The sequence below is a fragment of the Lissotriton helveticus genome, chromosome 9 (assembly GCF_964261635.1).
Source record: "Lissotriton helveticus chromosome 9, aLisHel1.1, whole genome shotgun sequence".
In the NCBI taxonomy this organism is placed as follows: Eukaryota; Metazoa; Chordata; class Amphibia; order Caudata; family Salamandridae; genus Lissotriton; species Lissotriton helveticus.
In genome coordinates, this window is record NC_136070.1 from 621,787,109 (window position 1) to 621,807,656 (window position 20,548).

General features: G+C 42.5%; 1 protein-coding gene across 1 annotated transcript in view; it reads left to right on the forward strand.

Annotated features, from left to right (window-relative positions):
* Positions 1 to 20,548, forward strand: part of LOC144781696 (cytochrome P450 2C11-like) — a 255,785-nt gene that overhangs the window by 229,213 nt on the left and 6,024 nt on the right. Inside the window, exon 8 of the mRNA XM_078660673.1 lies at positions 7,568 to 7,709. Within this exon, the coding sequence (XP_078516799.1) occupies positions 7,568 to 7,709 (142 nt within the window). The remainder of the gene's footprint in view (positions 1 to 7,567; positions 7,710 to 20,548) is intronic.

Sequence of the window (20,548 nt, forward strand, 5' to 3'; positions counted from 1 at the left end):
TCCAGATCCGACTACATGCATGACAGTTAAGGACCCTACTCAAGATGTCATAGATATCCAGTTACATGCTACTCCTGAAGAAATCAAGAAATGGTCCGAACAAGGAGGGGTCCAGACAGATCAAGGATGGTTAACGAAGGGTAGAGCCACATGGTTTCTCCCCGACTCTATGGTTCAAGTCATTATTAATACCGCACATAGTCCAGCACATTTAGGAGAAAAAGCTATGTTAGATAGTATCCAGAACATTTGGTTCAACAAGCATTTACGAGCTGCAGCTAAGCAGAAAGTCCGTACCTGTATGATATGTTGTCAGTTCAATCCAGGTAAAAGTGTCCCGGTGGAACAAGGTGGATTCCAGCCCCCTGACCACCCTTTTGAAGTCCTCCAGATGGATTATATTCAGATGGAGCGATGTCGAGGTTTCAAGTATGTCCTTGTAGTTGTATGCGCTTTGTCCAGGTGGACAGAAGCATATCCAGTCCCAGATTACACAGCCACGACCACTGCCAAGCAGTTGGTTCGTGAGTTCTTCCCCCGTTATGGACTCCCTAGAGTCATATATTCTGACAACGGCCAGCCATTCTCATCCGAACTCATGAAGCATGTTTCCCTTTTGCTAGGGTACCAGTGGAAGTTCCATTGTGTACGCCATCCTGAAGCAGCGGTCTCGTTGAGAGACATAACCAGACTCTAAAAATCCGTATTGCAAAAGTGTGTAAAGAAAAAGGTGTGGACTGGCTAGTAGCTCTGCCAGTCGCTTTATTTTATATGCGCATGGTCGCACATTCCAGATCAGGTCTGTCCCCGTACGAGGTCGTATTCGGCCGCCCCCCTAATATGTGGGGTACTCCTAGACCCCGAAGTATTACCGATGTTTCAAGTAATATGTTGACAGATTACCTAGCTTCCTTGATGTCTGCCCTCAACTCATGTCGTTCACAGGTTGCTGCCGCATTTCCAGACAATACCGAGGTGGCACCGCACGAAATCGTTCCAGGATCCATGGTGATGGTCCGCAACTTTGACAGATCAAGTCCGCTGGAGCCTCGTTGGAAAGAGCCCCGACAGGTCCTCCTCACCACCCGTACAGCCGTGAAGTTGGAAGGACGCAAGGGCTGGGTGCACCTTTCTCATGTTAAACTTTTTAATGGACTGAAACCCGTCTTAAAGAACATTTCCCAGGATTCAAAGGATTGCCAGAATATTGTTCTCAAGGACTGTCCCGCAAATGACATTGATTCAAAACCCCCCCTGTTAGAGAAAATTCCGCAGCAGGAGTATAAACAGAAACTCCGGTCTAGTAAATTAAGTCAGCCAGTTTGATTGTCTAAGTCCTCCCCTAGGTGAAACGGTTAGACTGTTTCTGACATGTATAAAATAGACCCCCATAGTGAGAGAGTCAGTCAAAACTCAATCCGATGTATTGTTTTTCTATGTTTCATATTGTTTCTCAGCATTATGATTTCCTGCACCAGTTATGCATTTTACCTATGTTTCCCAGTTTCACATGTAAATAAGTCTGCTAATGTTACAGCAGAGCACACGTTTAGTGATCTGCCCCCTCATGAACTCTCTTACCGCCTCGCCATGCGTAATAACTCCTTTATCCGCATGTTACATTACTCACACCAGACCAGCAATGCCACTAATTGTTGGGTGTGTGGTCGACTCCCCCCTTTCCAGATACCGAAGGGAGTTCTGCCACTCTTTCCTTATCCTTTTTCACATAATGGTTCGTGTGGAGCATGGTCCACGTTAACGTCATCCTCAACAGATATGTTTTTCCTTAACAGTACATGTTTCCCAGACAAGCAAGGTCTCCCTCACCGAACAGGTTTAGATCTAGAAAATGAAGTGTATAATTTAGGTAATTATTCGTCGAATTTCATGGTCCTGAATGTTCAGTCTGATACTACTCCAGACTTACCTGCTATTTCAGTACTACCAGTCAAAGGCGAATTATGTGTCCGAAATAATGGTTCCGTACATGTAGGACATAGTGATTGTACTACTGTTGTCAAGTATAGTGACAGTGGGAAATCTATTTTCAAAGCTTCACGTCATTCATATTTTATTTGTGGTCAGACCGCATATGTTCGTCTGCCCCTCGATTGGGAGGGAACCTGTTACATTGCCTTCCTACTGCCACCAGTTTTCCTAGCCCCACCTGATTATCATAGAAACACACATCTAGTACACATTAGACATAGAAGGGAGTCCCCAATTGTCGATTATACTGAAACTACTCTAGAACAATATACCGATTTCAATAAAGGTTTCTTTTTCTTTATAGGACCTATCCAGAATAGTAAGTTAATCCGTAGATTAACAAGAACCCTTGAAGCTGTAGTAAATGAGACTGCCTCTGCTCTAGGTAACCTAACCGAAGAGCAATCTGCTATGAGATTTGTCGTTTTGCAAAATCGTCTCGTCCTTGACGTCATACTGGCCGATAGGGGCGGGGCCTGTAGAGTCATCGGATCTAGTTGCTGCATTTTCATTCCAAATAACGCGCCGTCTGTTTATTCAGCTATAACCAGACTCCATAAAATTGCCCATCTGTTACACCAAGACCCAGGCACCTGGACATGGTCCGGTTGGTTCTGGAATATAATTTCCGCATGGGGATGGAAAATATTGTCCTTCCTAGGTATTGCAGTAGCGATCATATTCAGCTGCTGCCTCTGTATACAATGTGGCCCTGCGATTTGCGGCATTTGTGCTACCTCTTGTATTCCTAGTCCCAAGCCCCGTTCTAAATCCCGTTCCAGGATAATTCGAGACGAGCAAATGATACTGTATGAAATGATAGACGGTATCATGAAAATTGATATTTCCTGATGGAAACGTAGTGACAAGGAGGGAATGTGGAAAAGTAAATTTTGTCATGTTCTGTGTCCCTACGTGTCATCCATCATATGTTATGTGTGCATGATTAAATATGCATATGTACTCCCCATGTTCGATTAATGACGCAATTACAGTTGTGTCCCCCTCTAGTATGCCAGTTTCCAGTCCTCGTGAATAATACGAATATCAGGCCTATGTAAAGCTACGTTGCCACGTTTCTCAGTGTGCACGTTATTCCATTATAAAGTCCCCGTTTCTAGGCCTCAAAAGGGCCCGGACACCAGATTCAGCTCCTGTCTCCTGAAGCCTCGCTGAGGAGCGATACAGCCCCCACCTGTATCCTCGACCCTTCACTTACTCCCTGCCTCGCAGTGCCCGGTGCAGCCTGGCTCTGCCTCTGAGTCTGCCAAGAATATGTTATGATTCCAGTTATCAGTTCAGTCCTCCTTCTCTGCATTCCTAAAGCTACTGAATCGCATCAATAGTTTCCGTCATTGTCTAGCCTTCAGGGCTCCATGTTAGAGAATACTGTATTTACTGGTCATTTAATATTCTTCAACACGCACTACATGTAGAATAATGCATGGTCCAGTCTTAGAATCAAGTTAGCCTTTCCCCTCCTAACTTCTAGTTTATATCAACATGTTCTCTAAACATCAGATACTAGATACTGTTTAGGTACATGTCGCCCTGACTCTCCAGACTTCAGTCTCTGCTCCTAGCACAGAGTTCATAGCCCCCAGCTTCTCCTAGTGATACGTCATTGCCAGTTTGCGCGCACCATCAGGTTAGAGGTCCCGGCTCCTTAGGTAGCCCCCTCCATGGTTTCCGCCCCATTCATGACATATTCTGCTACGTTTGCACCACATGTCTATGTATACGCCCCGTTACACCTACTTTCGCCCTTATCTTTCGCGACTGCTACGCGTCACACCTTTTGCTCCACCCACTGCTACGCCTACTGCAATGTAATGCTATGTGTTTGCGTTATGTATATATGCTCATGTATTGTTATTAAAAGTCAGCGCGCTCATCCTAGATCGAGCCCCAGCAGCTGCTGGGCCCTGTCATCCTATTCCTATGCAGGTTGTCCTGTTCCTGTCCTTATGCTGTAATAAACCTGCAAAACTCCTACTACCTCGAATCTTGACTCTTATTTATTGAGCTATCTGTTATGATATATGTCTAGTCAAAAAGAGAGGTATTATTTATTTATTTACCACAAGTAGATTGCCTCCCAGACCATCGATTGGAATGATTCATTGCATAAGGATCTGTAACATTATCCTTAGTAGGTTTCTCTCATTAACCTCGTTATACTTTCAAGTCATTTTTTTGTCAGTGAAGATATCTTTTAAAAAATCCACGCTTCCAGGTAGTTGATTTACAGACCATACCACTTAATGAGCCGTGCTTACACTAGAACTTCTTTCATTTTTTTATTCAGATTTTGTTGTTTCAATTTGTAAATTAGCAAAGACAAGGACATAATGCTATTAGGTCCCAATACATAATAAAAAGGACACACAATACTGTTTTTAAAGCTACGTTTGTTAAAGCAGTGTTTGCACCTTGTGCTATCATGAAGTAATAAAGATATAAGTCACAGATGTGCTATATAAATTATAAATTATGTTTCTGCACCATAAGATGTCAGTCACTAGCTTATATGTAATTTAAGTTTATGTATTTTGTCATAACAAATTGTGATTCATTTATCTCACTTCTTTTGTGAGTTTGTCACGTGTTTATATATTTAAACTAAATTTTAACACAACAACTTGTTTGTATATAAAAATGTTTGTCTTTGCCAATTTCCAAATTGAATTTTTTTTGGGGGAAAGATATCTTCGTTGACAAAAACACTCCTTGAAAGTATAATGAGGGTAATGACAGAAACCTACTAAGGATAATGTTACAGATCCTTAAGCAATAAATCAATTCACTCGATGGTCTGAGAGGCAACCTACTATAGAGACGTGATTTTCTGATTCCAGCCTCCGCAGCCCCTAATTGAATCACCCCCCCTTAGAAGACTATATGTATCAGGGCATTGGGTTGGTTGCTCTGTTGAGCAAGAACGGCCCCTAGCACCACCTGGCTCGCATCTACAATGACTTTGTTGTGCAGCTTGGGATCAAAGTAGGCCATTACCATCGCATTTTAAATCACACATTTTATTTCTTTAAAACTTCAATCACATTCTCCAAAGCTCAGTTTATTGTACCTGAATAAACGTAAAAACGGAAAAAGTAGTCAAATACTTGCAGTTTTATTGTAACTCAAACTGGTGATAGCCTTTGTTTAGGTCAAGACGGGAAAAGACTTTGGCTCTGTTAAGTTGCATGATCATGTCCACTATGTAAGGACTGGAATGTCTTTCTCTCTATTGCCTTGTTTGGCTGGTGCATGTTGACATAAATGTGCACCACTCCACTACTGTTTATCTTTAGTAATACCACTATGGGTGAGACCCACAACTTGGGGACTGTGGCGTGTTCAATGATGTTGTGCGCTAGAAGTGTTGCCAATTCTTTCTCTATGGCTTCTTGCAAATGAAAAGTGACTCTGTAGTGCTGCTGGGCTACAGGCTGAATGTCTGCATTGATCTGAAGCTGCAGTCTCAACTTCTTGAGATTTCCTAGGCCATGAAACAGTGACAGGATTTGCTTTGTGATGTCAGGTTGAGCACATAGGTTGTAGTTGAGGAATATCAGCCCCATGTCGGCTGCTGTGGCAAAGATGAGCAGACATGCACTAGACAGTGTTCCTTGTAAGACGTGAATGGTGGCTTATGTTGACGTTGTTTGTGCTGCATTCTTGCTATGAATGACCCTTGACTTTGTAACGGTTTGGAATCTGCCCAGGCTTATACTATTTTGTTGGATTGAGTAAGGCATGGCACAGGCGAGAGGCTGTTGAACTTGTAACTTGAGACCCCACTGTCAAAAACAAACGTGATAGGGTGACTGTTTACCTTCAGTGTAATTCTTTGACAGTTTAATAGTGAGGTTCTACGTTTAGCCTGTTGAGCCCTTTCCAGGTTTTGTTCTTCTTCACTGGCAGCTAGCTCCACATGCGCATAGTGTTCCTTGGTGGACATCATCAGCAGGTATCCATCATCTCCACTGGTACTCAATAGTGACACTGAAGAGCTGTTATGCCATGAAGTTGATGATGATTGACTTTGTTTGGACTCAACCTGGTGCTGCTGATGTTGCTTTTTGTTCTTATAAGCATGACTAGATTGTCTTCTGTTATCTCTGGTGTCCCACTTTTTTTGTCCTGACTCACTTGACTTTTCTTTCTCGACACACAGTTATGAAGTTATTCTCTTTCCCACAGCCTTTACAGATTTGTCCTAGGGCTGGACATTTGCCATTGTGGGGAACTGAAAATCCACCTCATAGGCATAGCTTTGTCCTTTTCATTGACTTCAATTTACATGTCCACTGGGTGCTAATGCTGACTTCTCACAGTCAATGCTGACTCATAGTGTGCTGTCCCAATGTCAGCAGCTTGTCATTCTTCTTATTCCTCTGCTCTCACATTCACCAGTATTTTCTCTAAACTGAGTATCTCTCACAACATGTGCCTTCTGAATGAATCAGAAAGGCAGCCATCGATGACTCTGAGGCGCACTGGTGATGGCACAGTGTGAGTTGGAAAGTGTGCTATAGGACGGCCTCTGATTATGGTGTACTTTTATATAAATGGACATTGGATATCACTGTGTGAGTGCATTTAAGAAACATCCGCCCATTGTTATGTCCCTTGAAACTACTTTGATCAAGTTCAATGGTTGAGGAACCTGAAGATCCCTTTCAAAAAGTGATTCATTAAAGCTGCACAGTAAAACAGGTCTTAAGTTGGTGAAGTGATCTGGTGTTTAGAGGTAGCAGCAACCTGCAGGATAAAGTGAAGTGGAGTAAGGTAATTCTCACACTAAAACTTATATGAGCCAGTATTTGTAAGATTACTAAAGAGGGTTCACACATCAACAGTGCCTTTGTAACAGACATTAATCCTACTTCCCTCAGAAGGATGATACTTATGGAAGCCTGCACTGAAATCTCATGTGTAGTTGTGTTTCTTCCTATTCAGTTGAATTCTATGCTGCCTTGCTTGCACCTGCTCTAGAATCAGAAAGAGGAAATGTAAGGACAGGGCCCGTGCCTACAGTTTTGCCATCCTAGGCAAAGGTGCAATAAACACACCTGCATGAGTGAAGATCAAACTTTGTTAAATGCATAATTAAGCTGTCAACCACTGCCAATGCAACTTTAGGGAGATGCTTGGTCTGACCACCTTGTCCTAGAACTGGCCCTCTGGGGGTTCAGAGACTGGCAGGAGAGAAATTAAGTAGACCAGTAAAAAATCAATAACACAACTCACTTTGACCACCCACAATTTGTTCTGCATGGCGCCTTCACAGCCTTGCTTGAAGAATATATCATGCATTCTTAGTTGCCCATCTTTGATTGGGAAACGCTGGATATAAATTGTGTTGTGATAATTTTATGATTGTTCTTACCTAAACTCTTGCAATTTACTGCACTGTTTTCTACACTTGGTCAAATTGTCAATTAAAAATTTCAAACTTTATTCACCCTTCCTCAGTGCAGCTACCTGCAAATGTTCTTGTTTCCAATTATGTTAATATGATATGTGACAAACCGCACATGCTTAATATTCTGCTCATGTCTTCACACAGGGCATGGATGTTATCCCAGTACTGTCCACCGTGCTATATGACCAAAAGAAGTTTGGAAGGCCAGAATGTTTTGATCCCAAACATTTCCTTGATGACAACGGAGACTTTAAAAAGAATGATGCTTTTGTGCCATTTTCTACAGGTATCTGACTTTATCTTTAAAAGTAATAGTGTGCTTTTCTGGACGCAAAATGGCCGACAGACTGGGGAGCACTGAAACTGCCTGTGCAATTCAATGGCTCTAAGCACCATCGAGGGCCTCAGGTATCAGGACACAGGTGTGGACACTGTCTTAAAGGGCTCAACAGAGTTTGGGGAGGCATAGATATTAGAACTCACCATCTCGAGGAGCAGAAGAGACACTATCTGTTTTTTGGAAGGGAGTGGGGAGGGCTGTAGCGACTCTCTCACACCCCATTTCTACCCTTAGTTTCAAGTTGGGCGACATGACCTCTGCAAGTAAGAATTATGGGCAGTTTCAGGCCCAAAGTGCAGGGGGCAGGGAATGGGGTTGTTGGGATTGGGGGAATGTTGTTCATTTTGTTTGTTTTAAGTCGGCACGGAAAAGTATCTTTACGTGGGAGGAGATGATGGCTTCCGATCACCTGAATACACATGCACTGGGACTGCAATCTTAAGCTTTTGAGAATGGAACGTAAATGGGTTGCGGGACAAGATCATGCGCTGCGCTGTACTACAAAACATCACAAGGTATGCTCTGGATGTGGTTCTCCTTCAGGAGACCAATCTGGTGGGCAATAGTTGCAAGGCGCTAAACAGATGGGGCTATAAATTAGTAGCACATGCAGCCTTCACCACTGGCTCTCGAGGGCTGGGTATAATTAGGCAAAATTCCTTTCCCTTTATGATCCAATCCACATGGGCGGATGATCTAGGCCGCTATATAGGTATCACGGGACAATGGGAGTGGCACACAGTCACTTGCTTGTCGGTGCTGGTCTTGTTGCCGGAAGGCCTACTGCTGGTGGGAGGAGATTTTAACTCAGTAGTCTCTGGAATGCTTGACAGAGATCCCCCATGGGACACAGGTACAGCTGCTAGATGGCTCCCGGACTTCCTAGATACACTTGGTGTAGCCGATATATGGAGGGTATTTCACCCTGACAGTCTTCAACACACGTTTCATTCGGGTGCACATAATAGCTTTTCACGAATTGATTATGTCGTTGTCCCAGCTACACACTTAACACTTATCAGTGAATTAAGGCATTTGGCAAGATGTATATCCAACCATTCCCCTGTATGGACCCATGTGGAACTTGGGCGTGGGGGGAAGGTATAGTGGCCCCCATCAACCCGTGGCACCTCTGGGACCCTGCAATACACAGAGCCCAATTGTTAGCTATGGATCAATACTTCCAGAGAAGGAAAAGAGGGAGTTAGAGGAGGGGGTAAGGGCGCAAAAGACACACGCCTTGCAGCTTAAACAAGATGAATACAAGGCGATAGCAACGGAGAGGGCGAAAACCTTTGTGAGGGAATCTGAGGGCAGGGTGTATGACCTGGGTGATAAAGCCAGGAAGCTCCTAGCGTGGTTGGATAGAAAAGAGATGGCATCTAGACTGGTGCTGGAAATTATCAACAAAGACAACCAAGCATTCACAGACCCACAGGCTATAGTTAACGCATTCACGACACATATACGACACACACACTCAATACTCGGAAAAAGATTCCCAATCCCTGCTCAAAGACATTGCCCTTCCCCTCCTGCAATCTGAGGAGAGAGCACTCTTGGACAGCGACTTCACAAAGGATGAAACTGCGGCGGCAATTTACTGCCTCCTGACAGGCAAGGCGTCGGGCCCTAATGGTCTCCCAATCAAATTGTACAAACTGGTGCCGGACAAACTGGCCCCTCTCCTGAAGGAAATGCTCGCTGAGAGTAGGGAGCGGGGAGAGCTGCTGCTTGAACAACGTATAGCCACAATAGTCACAATCCACAACGAGGGCAAACCCAGATCAAACTGTACGTCGTACAGACCCATCTCCCTCCTAAATGCGGAGCCCAAAATACTTGCTAAACTACTGGTCAACCGTCTTGTTAAAGTGATCGGGGACCTGGTGCATCCGGACCAGTTGGGCTTCATGCCCCACCGCAACACAGCCCTGAACCTCCGGAGGTTGCATGGAGTGATGGGGCGGTTAAACACGTTACAAGAGCCAGCAATTGTAGTCTCACTGGACGCCACAATGGTGTTTGACACCATATAATGGATGGCCTTACCTATTTACAGTGCTTATGAAGATGGGATTTGGGGAGGAATTTATCTGGTGGATCAGGCTCCTCTACTCCAAGCCCTTAGCGCAGGTGGTAGTGAACAATAGAAGGTCGGCGCCTTTTGTGTTGGGGAGTGGTACCAGACAGGGATGTCCCCTCTCTCCCCTCCTTTTCGCCCTAGCGCTCTAACCCCTGGCGGCATGGATCCGGAGGGACACATTCATACGAGGACTGAGGTGGGCTCCGTCTGGGAGGACCGCATCTCACTATATGCGGACAATATCCTATTGTTCCTAGCCGCTCCCACAAAGTCGATAATTGCAGTTTTGGATATATTCGCAATTTTTGGGATATTCTAAGGCTATTCCATTAACTGGGGCAAATCCCTTCTATATGTTCTCAATGGGGACCACCCTGCTGTCCCTAGGGGATGCCCAATTCAAATCATCACGGAGGGCTTTAAATATTTGGATACATATGTGACGGCCGACCCTCAGCACCCCTATAACCGTAACCTACTCCCGCCATTAGAAAGATTGAAACGTGACACTGCAGTGTGGAAGGCGCTCCGTCTATCGCTACTGGGAAGAGCGGCACTCTTCAAGATGATGTCCCTGCCTCGCTTCCTATAGGCACTTCAAAATTTCCCAGACCCAGTGCCTGCCAGCTATTTCAAAGAAATCGAGGGCATGCAGAGAGATTTATTATGGGTTGGGAAGCCAAGGATATCACTCCACAAACTTGCTCTTCAGTGGTACGATGGTGGTATCAGTCTCCACGACCTTAAGAAATATTATTAGGCAGCACACCTTGCGACCATTAACCACGGTACATACCGAATAGTGGACGACCTCGGCTACGCGATGGACCATTGGCTACTCCTGTGCGGGAACTGCTACAGGGCACTTTACTCCAAACCAAAACGCTTTCCCCTGATTGATCCGAGGAAACATTCGGTACTGGTCTGGCACACCGCCACTAAGAGTTTGGGTTGGGAACGGAAACTGACGGCAGCCACGCCTCTCTGGGACTCCGAGATCCTAGGCGATCTTTGGAAATCAAAGGGATTCGACAAATGGGACCTTATCGGGATCTCAAACATAGGGGATGTGTTGGTTAAAGGGGCGGTGGTACCTTTTGTGTATTAACAACAGATATACAAACTTGCCAATACAGAATATTTCCGTTACCGTCAGATCACCCAAGCACTACAGACAAACATACCCACAGGCTCTTCACTCCCAGACTACGCTCCTCTCGAGGACAGACTCCTTGATGGTTACCTACCAGATAAAACAATATCCCTCACTTATAAAAAATTCATCAACAACGTAGCTGAACACCGACAGGAACTCAGAGTAAAGTGGGAAAGGGATGGCCTCGAGCTAGATGATGAGGAGTGGCAAGAGGCTTTATCCTCCCCAAAGGAAGAGACCATATCAGCCAGGCTGAGACTTGTCTAGCTTAAAATCCTCCACAGAGTGTATGTAACTGGGCCCTGTTTTGTCCGGATAGGGAGGGCTGAGGGGAGTGAATGCAGGCGCCAATGCGGCTCTGAGGGAACCTTCATGCATATAATATGGGAGTGCGACTTCATTCAGAGATACTGGCATCAAATTCACATGGTGCTAAGAGAGGTATTGGGACTTAATATCGTTCTAGAGACAAAGAGATGCTTGTTGAATGTGTGGGAACCTACAGATTTGGGAAGAATGGGCAGGACATGTGTGACATTGGGGCTGATGGTGGGGTAAAGAAACATAGCTCAACAATGGGGGGCCACTCACCCCCCTAAGTTGGTGCATGTTCCGGGAAAAGATGGTCTATGTCGTAAGGGGTGCCCAAAGAAATGGTCGTTAATTTGGAGGGCCTGGAACACATACCCTGGGGAGATTTGTAATCTACCTCGTAGCATTGACCTGGATGACTCGCCCACACCTTGACGTGCAATAACCGTGCTCCGTGGCTTTATTTTGATCGATACTCTGATTTATCAAAATGTATATGGATCACCTCTTCCTACATATGATTCATGAATATGCTTGTGTATCTGTGTTGATTTTTTTCATTCTATATCAATAAAAAAATAAACATTAAAAAAAGTAACTATCACTGGAGATCTGGCATGGAGTCCGTGCAAGCCAGGTCACCCTCTTAAAATGGGATATTGCATACAAACGTCGATATTCTAGGCCAAAGAGTATATACTGTTAATTTAGAAGGTAGTTTTCAGAAATTCTGTTTGCTGTTGTGGGAAATTGCTCTCAATAGTCCTGGGAGGTGAACTCCGCTCCATTCATGGAGTTTTCTAGACTCCGAAGAGTATGCAGTGTTCTGACAAAATCTTCTCTGCAAAGCGGAGTTTTTTCCTTGCTTGCAAACATTCAGTTGGCAAGCAGGATCGAGAAAAATCCAACAATACACCACCTCCCAGCGAGATTTCTCAACGCAGGCAATCACGAATGGTCGTGACCGGTCGCTTCGAGAAACCATCTGTTTGCATTAAGGAAGCTGCCACTCGGTAGAAAATCTACTGGAGAAAGAAGCAGCGCCCTTTTGCACTGCGCATTGTACTGTTCTTGCTGATTTTCCATCGTGGGTCAAACACCCATGCTAAAAATGATTGCGAACTGCACGACCTAAGGCACTCTGCTGCTTAGGGAACTCAAGCTCCTCCCAGGCCTAGTTCTCATCCATCAAGATTTCAGAGAAAAATCTGATACATTCCAGGGAAGCTGCAGTTCCACCAAACAGTGTTAATCTTTTATTAAAAGGGCCTCACTGGTTAGGAAAATACTGATGGAAATGCCTCCCAGCGTCCCCCGAAGCAGGTTGAATTTACACCAGTATGTAAGTGCACTGAATATGTACTTTCAAAATATATAGTCAGTGTCCAAATATCTAGCTGTTGATAAGTATTTACCAGCATGTATTTGGAACAGTGCCTAATTTGTAAAACAATAAGTGCTGGTATCCAGGGCTTGTGTTATTGAAGATTGGGATGTCGAATACCAATGAGGCACATAGGTTATTCAAACTCATGCCTTTGTAATATACCACCAAACAGTCTCTGTCTCTTTACCTCACTATTGAACATTCCTTTTTATCCCTGCTACCTCACTGTTTTTCTGCCTTTCTGTTCCCCGGTTGTGCTTTTCTTTCTTGCTCTAGAGCAAAATCTGTTGAGGAAAAATAAGTGCCAGTTCACAAAAATAATTGCCGGTGGGCCCCACCTGGATCTACCACTGGATTTCAACTATTTATAAGTATTCATAAAAGTTCTCCACTGATTATTTTCCAGACTTTCCCAGAGGTAAAATCAGCCACTTTAAACCAGGCTGCTAAACCACCCGAACTACTACAGTTTTCATCAGAGCTAGCTCCACACCTTGTTTTACTAGATTTTGGGGCATTTGGAATTACAGAGTCAGGATTTTGAGACACTGGTTATGGTTAATATGCTACAGAAAGGGATGAGCAGATGTTGAAAATATTCTTATAGAATGTTGCACCATTATGAGCTCTGTGCTGGATCGATAGAATGCAAAGAGGTCCAACAATATATCCATTTTACCTTAAGACATGAAATTCGGCATAGTATAATCTTACTTCGGCTTGGGTTACTTCCTTTAAATTCACTCATCTCTAAATGGACAGGCAACGAAAAAGTTACCAGTTGTTGCGATCTTTGCAATGGTGGAGTGCAAGACCTAAAGCATGTTCTGTCGGTATGCCCAAATTTTAAAATTGTAGAGGCAAGAAGGCGCTATTAAAACCAATCCAACTTAGATACAATAGTGGAACTGTGCGGAGTTTGATTTCGCTGTTTACATTTCCCCCAAATGAACTTGTGTGTCAGAACCTATTTAAAATTTTAAAACCTTTTTAAAATTTGTACTGAATGTTTTAAAACTATATCGTAGTAACAAATGTTTTGAATTAAATTTGTTGTTCTCAGTAGAGAACTAAATCAAATAAATAAAGACTTGAAAACTTATAGCATGTTGAAGTGATTACACCAGGCAGGTAAGTGTAAGAGCACATACTTTATTGACTGTTCGTCTCCACAGCTTCCAGGAACTGACAACCTCCTGGGATTCAAACCATAACATTCCATTGTCATGACAATGACATCATAAGCAGTACAAAGTTAATGGACAGCATGCTTAAGGGAAACTACTACACATGTTAATGGCCTATTGTCAATCAGGTCCAATCTAAGGACCTTGGGCTATCCTTTAGCAGGTAGTCTACTGGGTAGCGGGGCCTGTGCAGGCCCTGGCCACCATCTGTCTTTACAGAAAACTGCCCAAAAAATCTAAAGTAAAAGTGCTTAAGGCGAGGGGTGAGAGCACTTTCTTCAAAGTCGTAACGGCGTCTGGCTGCCGTGTTTGGCTTTTTTGTGTATTTTGTTTTAACATTTGATAACGTACCCCCACAATGGGCCCATTTTTCAGTAGCCCTCATTCATTGGGAGTTATCTTCTTGCACATGGGTGTCATTTATATTGTTTTCAGCCCATCGCAGCCCATCCCAGCAGAACAAATATGCATCTGAGGCTTCATCCAAACGAGGGTGGGACTTCATATGCATTCACTAAACAGCCCTGTGGTAGATGGGTGGATGTTTTCAGGGGAGCCAGATGAAGCTTCGTCATTGGAGGTGGAAGTATTTAGTATTTTCACTGGTTCAGTCACAATGCCTTGCTTTTCATGGAATATCTTCCCATGCAAAGCAGTTTCTTCCAACATTTTGAAATGCAAGCTCAGAGTCACAGTGTGTGCGGATTCAGTACTTTGGGACAGGCATGTGCCCCATCTGAAATCCAAAATTTAGTTCAGCATGAGGAGTGACGTAGCAAAGTTTGCACAGGGGAGTGATCTTTGTAACAAGACTCTGTTGGCCAGTAAGAGCAGAGCAGTCGCCAAAAATAGAAAGCCATCAATTCAGAATATGATCAATGACGGTAAAGCCACTGTGTCCAGACACTATCATGACTAATATAGGAACTAGGCAGTGGGAGAAAGACATCTTTAAATGGTTATAGAAATTAAGAAAAATACAGAGAAAATCATGGAAATCAACTGAATCAAGCAAAGAGATGTTAAAATTAATAACATTATGGGGTGGATGCCCTCCAAATAACTAGATCTCATGAATTAAAAAAAAATGTAGGGTGTCTTTGAAATACAGAGCAATGACCATCTAAATTCTGCCTATTTGGAAAGGAACATAAAAGAGTCCAAATAACTCGTAAGGATTGACACTAAGAGGTTATTAGCCCGATGGATTCAGGGGATAATAGACGCCTGCCATTCCTGGATGTTTGGAGCCCTGAACATGGTTAAACTATAGAAAGCCACCTGCAGAGAAAACAGCATGTTCTAAAGAAGAATTACATAATGCAGAGAAAGATTTAAAATAGGTGCTGAAAAGGGTTGTAGAAATTTAGGTTAAATGTACAAGTACCTAATGGATGGGAAAAATATAGGGTTCTAGAAAAAAAAACATTATGCTGCTGCAAGGGAGCAAAATCACAAGGACCTTCTGATGTAACATTATAGTGTGCACTGACTAATTATCAATTTGTTTCCCTGTTGATAAAGGGGCAATGCTCTGAGGACTTGGTCATAACAGTCCCCTCATTCATATTGCACCAACTTTGTTATAAAGGATTTATATGTTGTGCACTATTTTATTATTTGCCACTGGTCACCTACACTGTTTCGTGTGTTCACTTGGAGCACCTTTGCACACACATTGATCTTTGGATTGCATCAGATACTATCCAATACATAACAACACAACTATGTTATCTGAGAAATTACTTTGACTAGGGTTTCATTTGAAACATTAAATTGTTGTTCATTTTTGAGGACTCGAATGATAGACGTGGCTAGATTCCGAGGCATTTGAGATACACATAAGAGTAGACCTCTCATGCATTCCATGAATTATAACGTTTTAATTCTGTTTTTTCTGAAAGAACCAATGTTTTTGTTAATATTTAAGCATGCCTGATAGTGTCCTGAGACAGGTCAGGAAGCTTGGCTTATTGTTCGGAGGACACAGGGGTACAACTATCCTCTAAACCTTGAGTTAATCTTACAGAAGACAGGGCTGGCTGCATTTAGAAAGTGTTTGGGGATGCTCTGGCGTGAGGCTTTATTTCTCTGGAGAATTAAGTACACAAAGACGCAATGGGGAGAAATAACATTTCCCAGAGTCCCGAAATCTCATGTTGTTTGGAAATGGATGGGGTCGTCTTGGATCATCCAGTATAACTTGCCTCATGTTACATGACTTCCTTACTAGACAGTCAAGCTACATTGTTGCTGAAGCTAGGTCCTTTCGACTTTGAGTCATGATTTTGTTCTTGGAAGACAGTTGCTTTCTTGAGACAGTTTACTAAAGGACAGGTTGTGAATACAGAGAAGTGTTTTGGAAATCGAATTTTGTTGGAAAATAAACTTTGAACTATGGTAACATTTGCCTTATATACTACATAGACTTTGGAAATTGTTTGCACTGAACTTTGGTGTTTCTCCTGTGAAGGAACTGGAAATATGTTCATGTTTTGTTTATGAACAAATTATTTGTATTTATAGTTAGCATTAAAGAACATGAAGTTCTAACAAATTATATGTTTTAGCGTTAAGGAGCGGAATCACAGATATTTGTTTAATTGTTTATCAGTTGCACAAGAGCTGAGTAGAAACCATAATTACTAAAACTATAATCAGCCGGTAATGCAAAACTGTGATTTTTGAGTTAATTACCTTACCACAATAGAGGGATGACCATTTAACATATGTCCAGTTACTTAACCACTTGTAACCCTATATTTTGTAGTACATCAGCTTTCTACCAAAACACAGAGAACTGATTACATAATGATACTGTTATATCATATCCTATCACTGTTGAGAGTAAATGTATTACGGGTATGGCAAATCATTAAATATTTCTCCCTTCCCTTTAGTTATTCCTTACAACCTACAGGCATCAGCTTCCAGGCAGAATGATGAGGTGGACTTATAATGTGCAGTGTCTGTTTCCTTGCTTATCTAGTTCCCCTTTCCCTGTTTTTACTATTGACAAGTGTCTATGTTAATTTTTTTTTCTTGTTTGTTTGTTTATTGTGCATTTCTTTTGTGTCATAATTTTTTATTGGAGTTCAAAGATAGGCAATTTCATAGATTACAAAACAATATAATAAATATAAATCAGTATGTAACAAATTATATACACCTGTAATAGATCAAGGAAGAGGAAAAAAGGAGGGAAAGGGGAAAAAGGAGAAGGGAAAAAGCTATATATAGGGAGGGAAAGAAAAGAGAATTCGAATTTCAGGAATCACAAAGGAAGGGGGTCCACACCTGCTGGAATATTTGTTCTTGGTCTTGTATCCCATAAATTACCTTTTCATAGGATGCTGTCTGTATCATCGCAACCATCCAGTCCTCTTTGGAGGGAGGGCTAGGGGATTGCCACAGCCTTAAAACACAAAGTTTAGCAGCAGTAAGTGCAGTGAGTAAGAGTCGACTTTGAGGTCGTGAAATAGGAGGAAAACTTGTAAAGTCATGTAGCAAAATAGTGGCAGGTGTGAAAGGGAGTGAAAGAGGAATAGTTTCTAGTAGTGTAGATCCTATTTGCTGCCAAAATTGTTTTATAAAAGGACATTCAGAAATTATATGCAGGAGGTCACAATTAGCTTCAGAGCATCTCCAGCACCTAGAATGCGATGATAATCCAGCTCGTTGCAACTTTAAGGGAGTCCAATGGAATCACGTAAAGTTTTAAAAACACAGAACTTCATTCGTGCTTCACAAATGCCCTTATCCAGGGCTTCCAATATGTCTGGCCAGGTATCTTCATCTATGGTGATATGAAGCCGTTCCTGCCATTTATCACGGAGAGTAGCAAGAAGTGGCTGCAAATATAAATGGTTAATCAGAGATCTATATAAACCTGACATGACACCTTTATGTCGGCCCCAAGTACAAAGAAAAGTCAAAATCGGCGAAGTTTGCAGTGTCCAAGGGGGAAGGCCAAGACATCTCTTCAGAGAATGTTGAAGTTGTAAATATCTCGAAGCCTGATGTAAAGGAAGATCAAATTCTTCACAGAGAATCTCAAAAGATTTCAGTTCACCACCTACTATAAGTTGATCTAAGATTGAGATTCCTCTTGAGCTCCATTCAGGCCAAGAACGTGCTTGTCCATTAATTCAAATGCTTTCATTCTTCCAGATGGGAGCTTTAGAATGTAAATGATGGGAAATGCGCAGTAGACGATGTGCACGTTGCCATGTTTGATATGTGGCATTGAGCACAGGATGTGCAGGAGTAGTCCTAGGTTTACGAACATTGTACAAAAAATTAAGACCATCCTCACATTCAAGTATTGAACGTTCTATTGAAACCCATTGAGGAGAGTCAGTTGCACCTGGGAGCAAGTAAGACAGCTGTGAAAGGTGTAAAGCTAGAGAGTAGTGCTCTATCGATGGTAGACTTAGACCACCATGGGAGTGTCTGTGTTAATTTAGTAGGTGGTGAAAGACAGAGAATATTTCCCCCCTGTTGACTTTGGAATACAAGATTGGTGTTCTCTGGCAGGTAGTTCTTAGTGTCTTTAGATAATGTTTAGGTACATTTGCGGGACAGGCTTTCCCACCATCTAGGTGTGAAAAAGCAAGTTCTTGAATTGTGGTCCTGAAATGTTCATGTGGAATGGTTTGCTGAATTTCCTTCAAAGGCAGAGATGAAATTGAGATGTTATTCTTTACAGGTGTGTTTGGAAATGGTGATCCTTAAAATTGTAGTCAATCCCAAAGACTTTGCTGAAGGTAGCAAGGTTGAATTAAATCCTAAGAGCATGATTTTGACTTCGACAGATGGTGTTAATACCATGGCTATGGTGGAGTACTTTACTCCCATGATGGTGAGGGCTGCTCACCAGATTTAGATATGTCTGCCGGCCAGGAGGACATCTCTTACATTTACAGGAACGTCCATCATAGCAGTTTCTATAAATGCATTGAAAGCGTTCCGTGCGACGAAGTCAACATGACAGCACTTTACTGCACACTTTAATTTTCTTTTTTTTTTCAAAAACAAAATTCCAGTGTAGGATTTAGCTTTGAAAAAAAACCAATGACCCCTGACCGTGGGAGTTTTCTCTGTTTGCTTGGGGGCTATTGAAAAGTTTCCACTTTTACATAGTGGCACCTTTTGGGTGGCTGTTTGCAAAAGTAAAAACTAGCCACTCTGAATAATAGTGTCAAATACTCTCTCAGGCCGTTGGAGAGGTCTCACCGACCTAAATACTGACTATCTGTAAATCAGATGAGTAAACCTTCAGTTTGGTGGAGAGGATACTCTGTCAACTTTGTGATGGAATAACCTCTCCGCAAACTCTAAATCAGGCACTAACAGCCTGATTCATCATTCTCCCGTTTTGCGAGCCCCTAATAGCGATTCATAAGGAATCGCTATTAAGGACTTGCAAAACGGGATTCATGTAGGAATTGCTAAATAAATAGCGATTCCTACACATTCCTTATTTGCGAGTAGCAAATTGCTAATCGCAAATAAGGAATAACTTCCCATTCATTCCTATGGGCCTTTTGGCCCATAGGAATGAATGGGGAGTATTCCTTATTATGATTTAAAGGGTGCCAGGGGTGTCCAAAGGACACCCTGTAGCACCCCTTAAAAGCAAATTGAAACAGGTGTTGCGCACACACATGTCCAAAGGACATGTGTGTGTGCAACATGCAACTTAGAAAAATGCTTTTAAAAGCATTTTTCTAACTTTTCGCTATTTACCACGAGGTTTGACCTCGCGGTAAATAGCGGGCCGAAATTGCGAATTAGCAATTATTAAAAGGATGATGAATTGCATTTAAGGAATCTCAAATAGAGATTCCTTAAATGTAATTCCTCGCAAAATAGCGAAATCGCTATTACCGATTTTGGCATTTGGGATGATGAATCCCAAATGCAAAAATAGCGCTCGCAAAGGGCCAGATTCTCAGAATCTGGCCCTTTGCGAGCCGATTTCGGCTTGATGAATCAGGCTGTAAGTCTATTATTGGTGTTGGGATTTTGCATGAGTAAAAAACAAAAACAAATTCTTAGGAGTAATTGTGGCGTGATATAATGGATTTCATATGGTGAGACAACTGTAATGATATTACGAGGCGTTCCAAGTTGTTATTTATTATTTAGATTATATTGGACAGCAGACCAAATATAACAGTGTGAATTCTTTGAAGGTATTCTGTGTTAGAATTATAAAACATTAACTCTGAAACACATCTTTAGGCCGGCTGAAAATTCCTACTTTTTAAAGTAAGAAAGAACTATTAGGACAAAAAGTTTGAACTAACTTGTTTAGCTATTTTGCTGTACAAGTGATTTTATTGGAAATCAAAAAGTTGTGACAACTTCTGAGGACGGAGCACAAAAACATTTTTTTCTCTGCAGAATTGCGCTCTTAACGAGAAAAAAAGAGCATTGTATGCCACTGCATTATGGAATGGATGTGTAAAGGATTGTATTTTGAGACTGGAATCTGAAATCTTCCTGATGGTTGCCAGTCATTGCCTCACTAATGGGGCCGATTATGATGGCGGAAGGACCGTCACCACCAGCCATGCGGTGGCGGTCCTTCCGCCATCGAACCACCATTTTCCCCTCCACATTACGATTGCGGGGGGATCCAGACTGCGACCA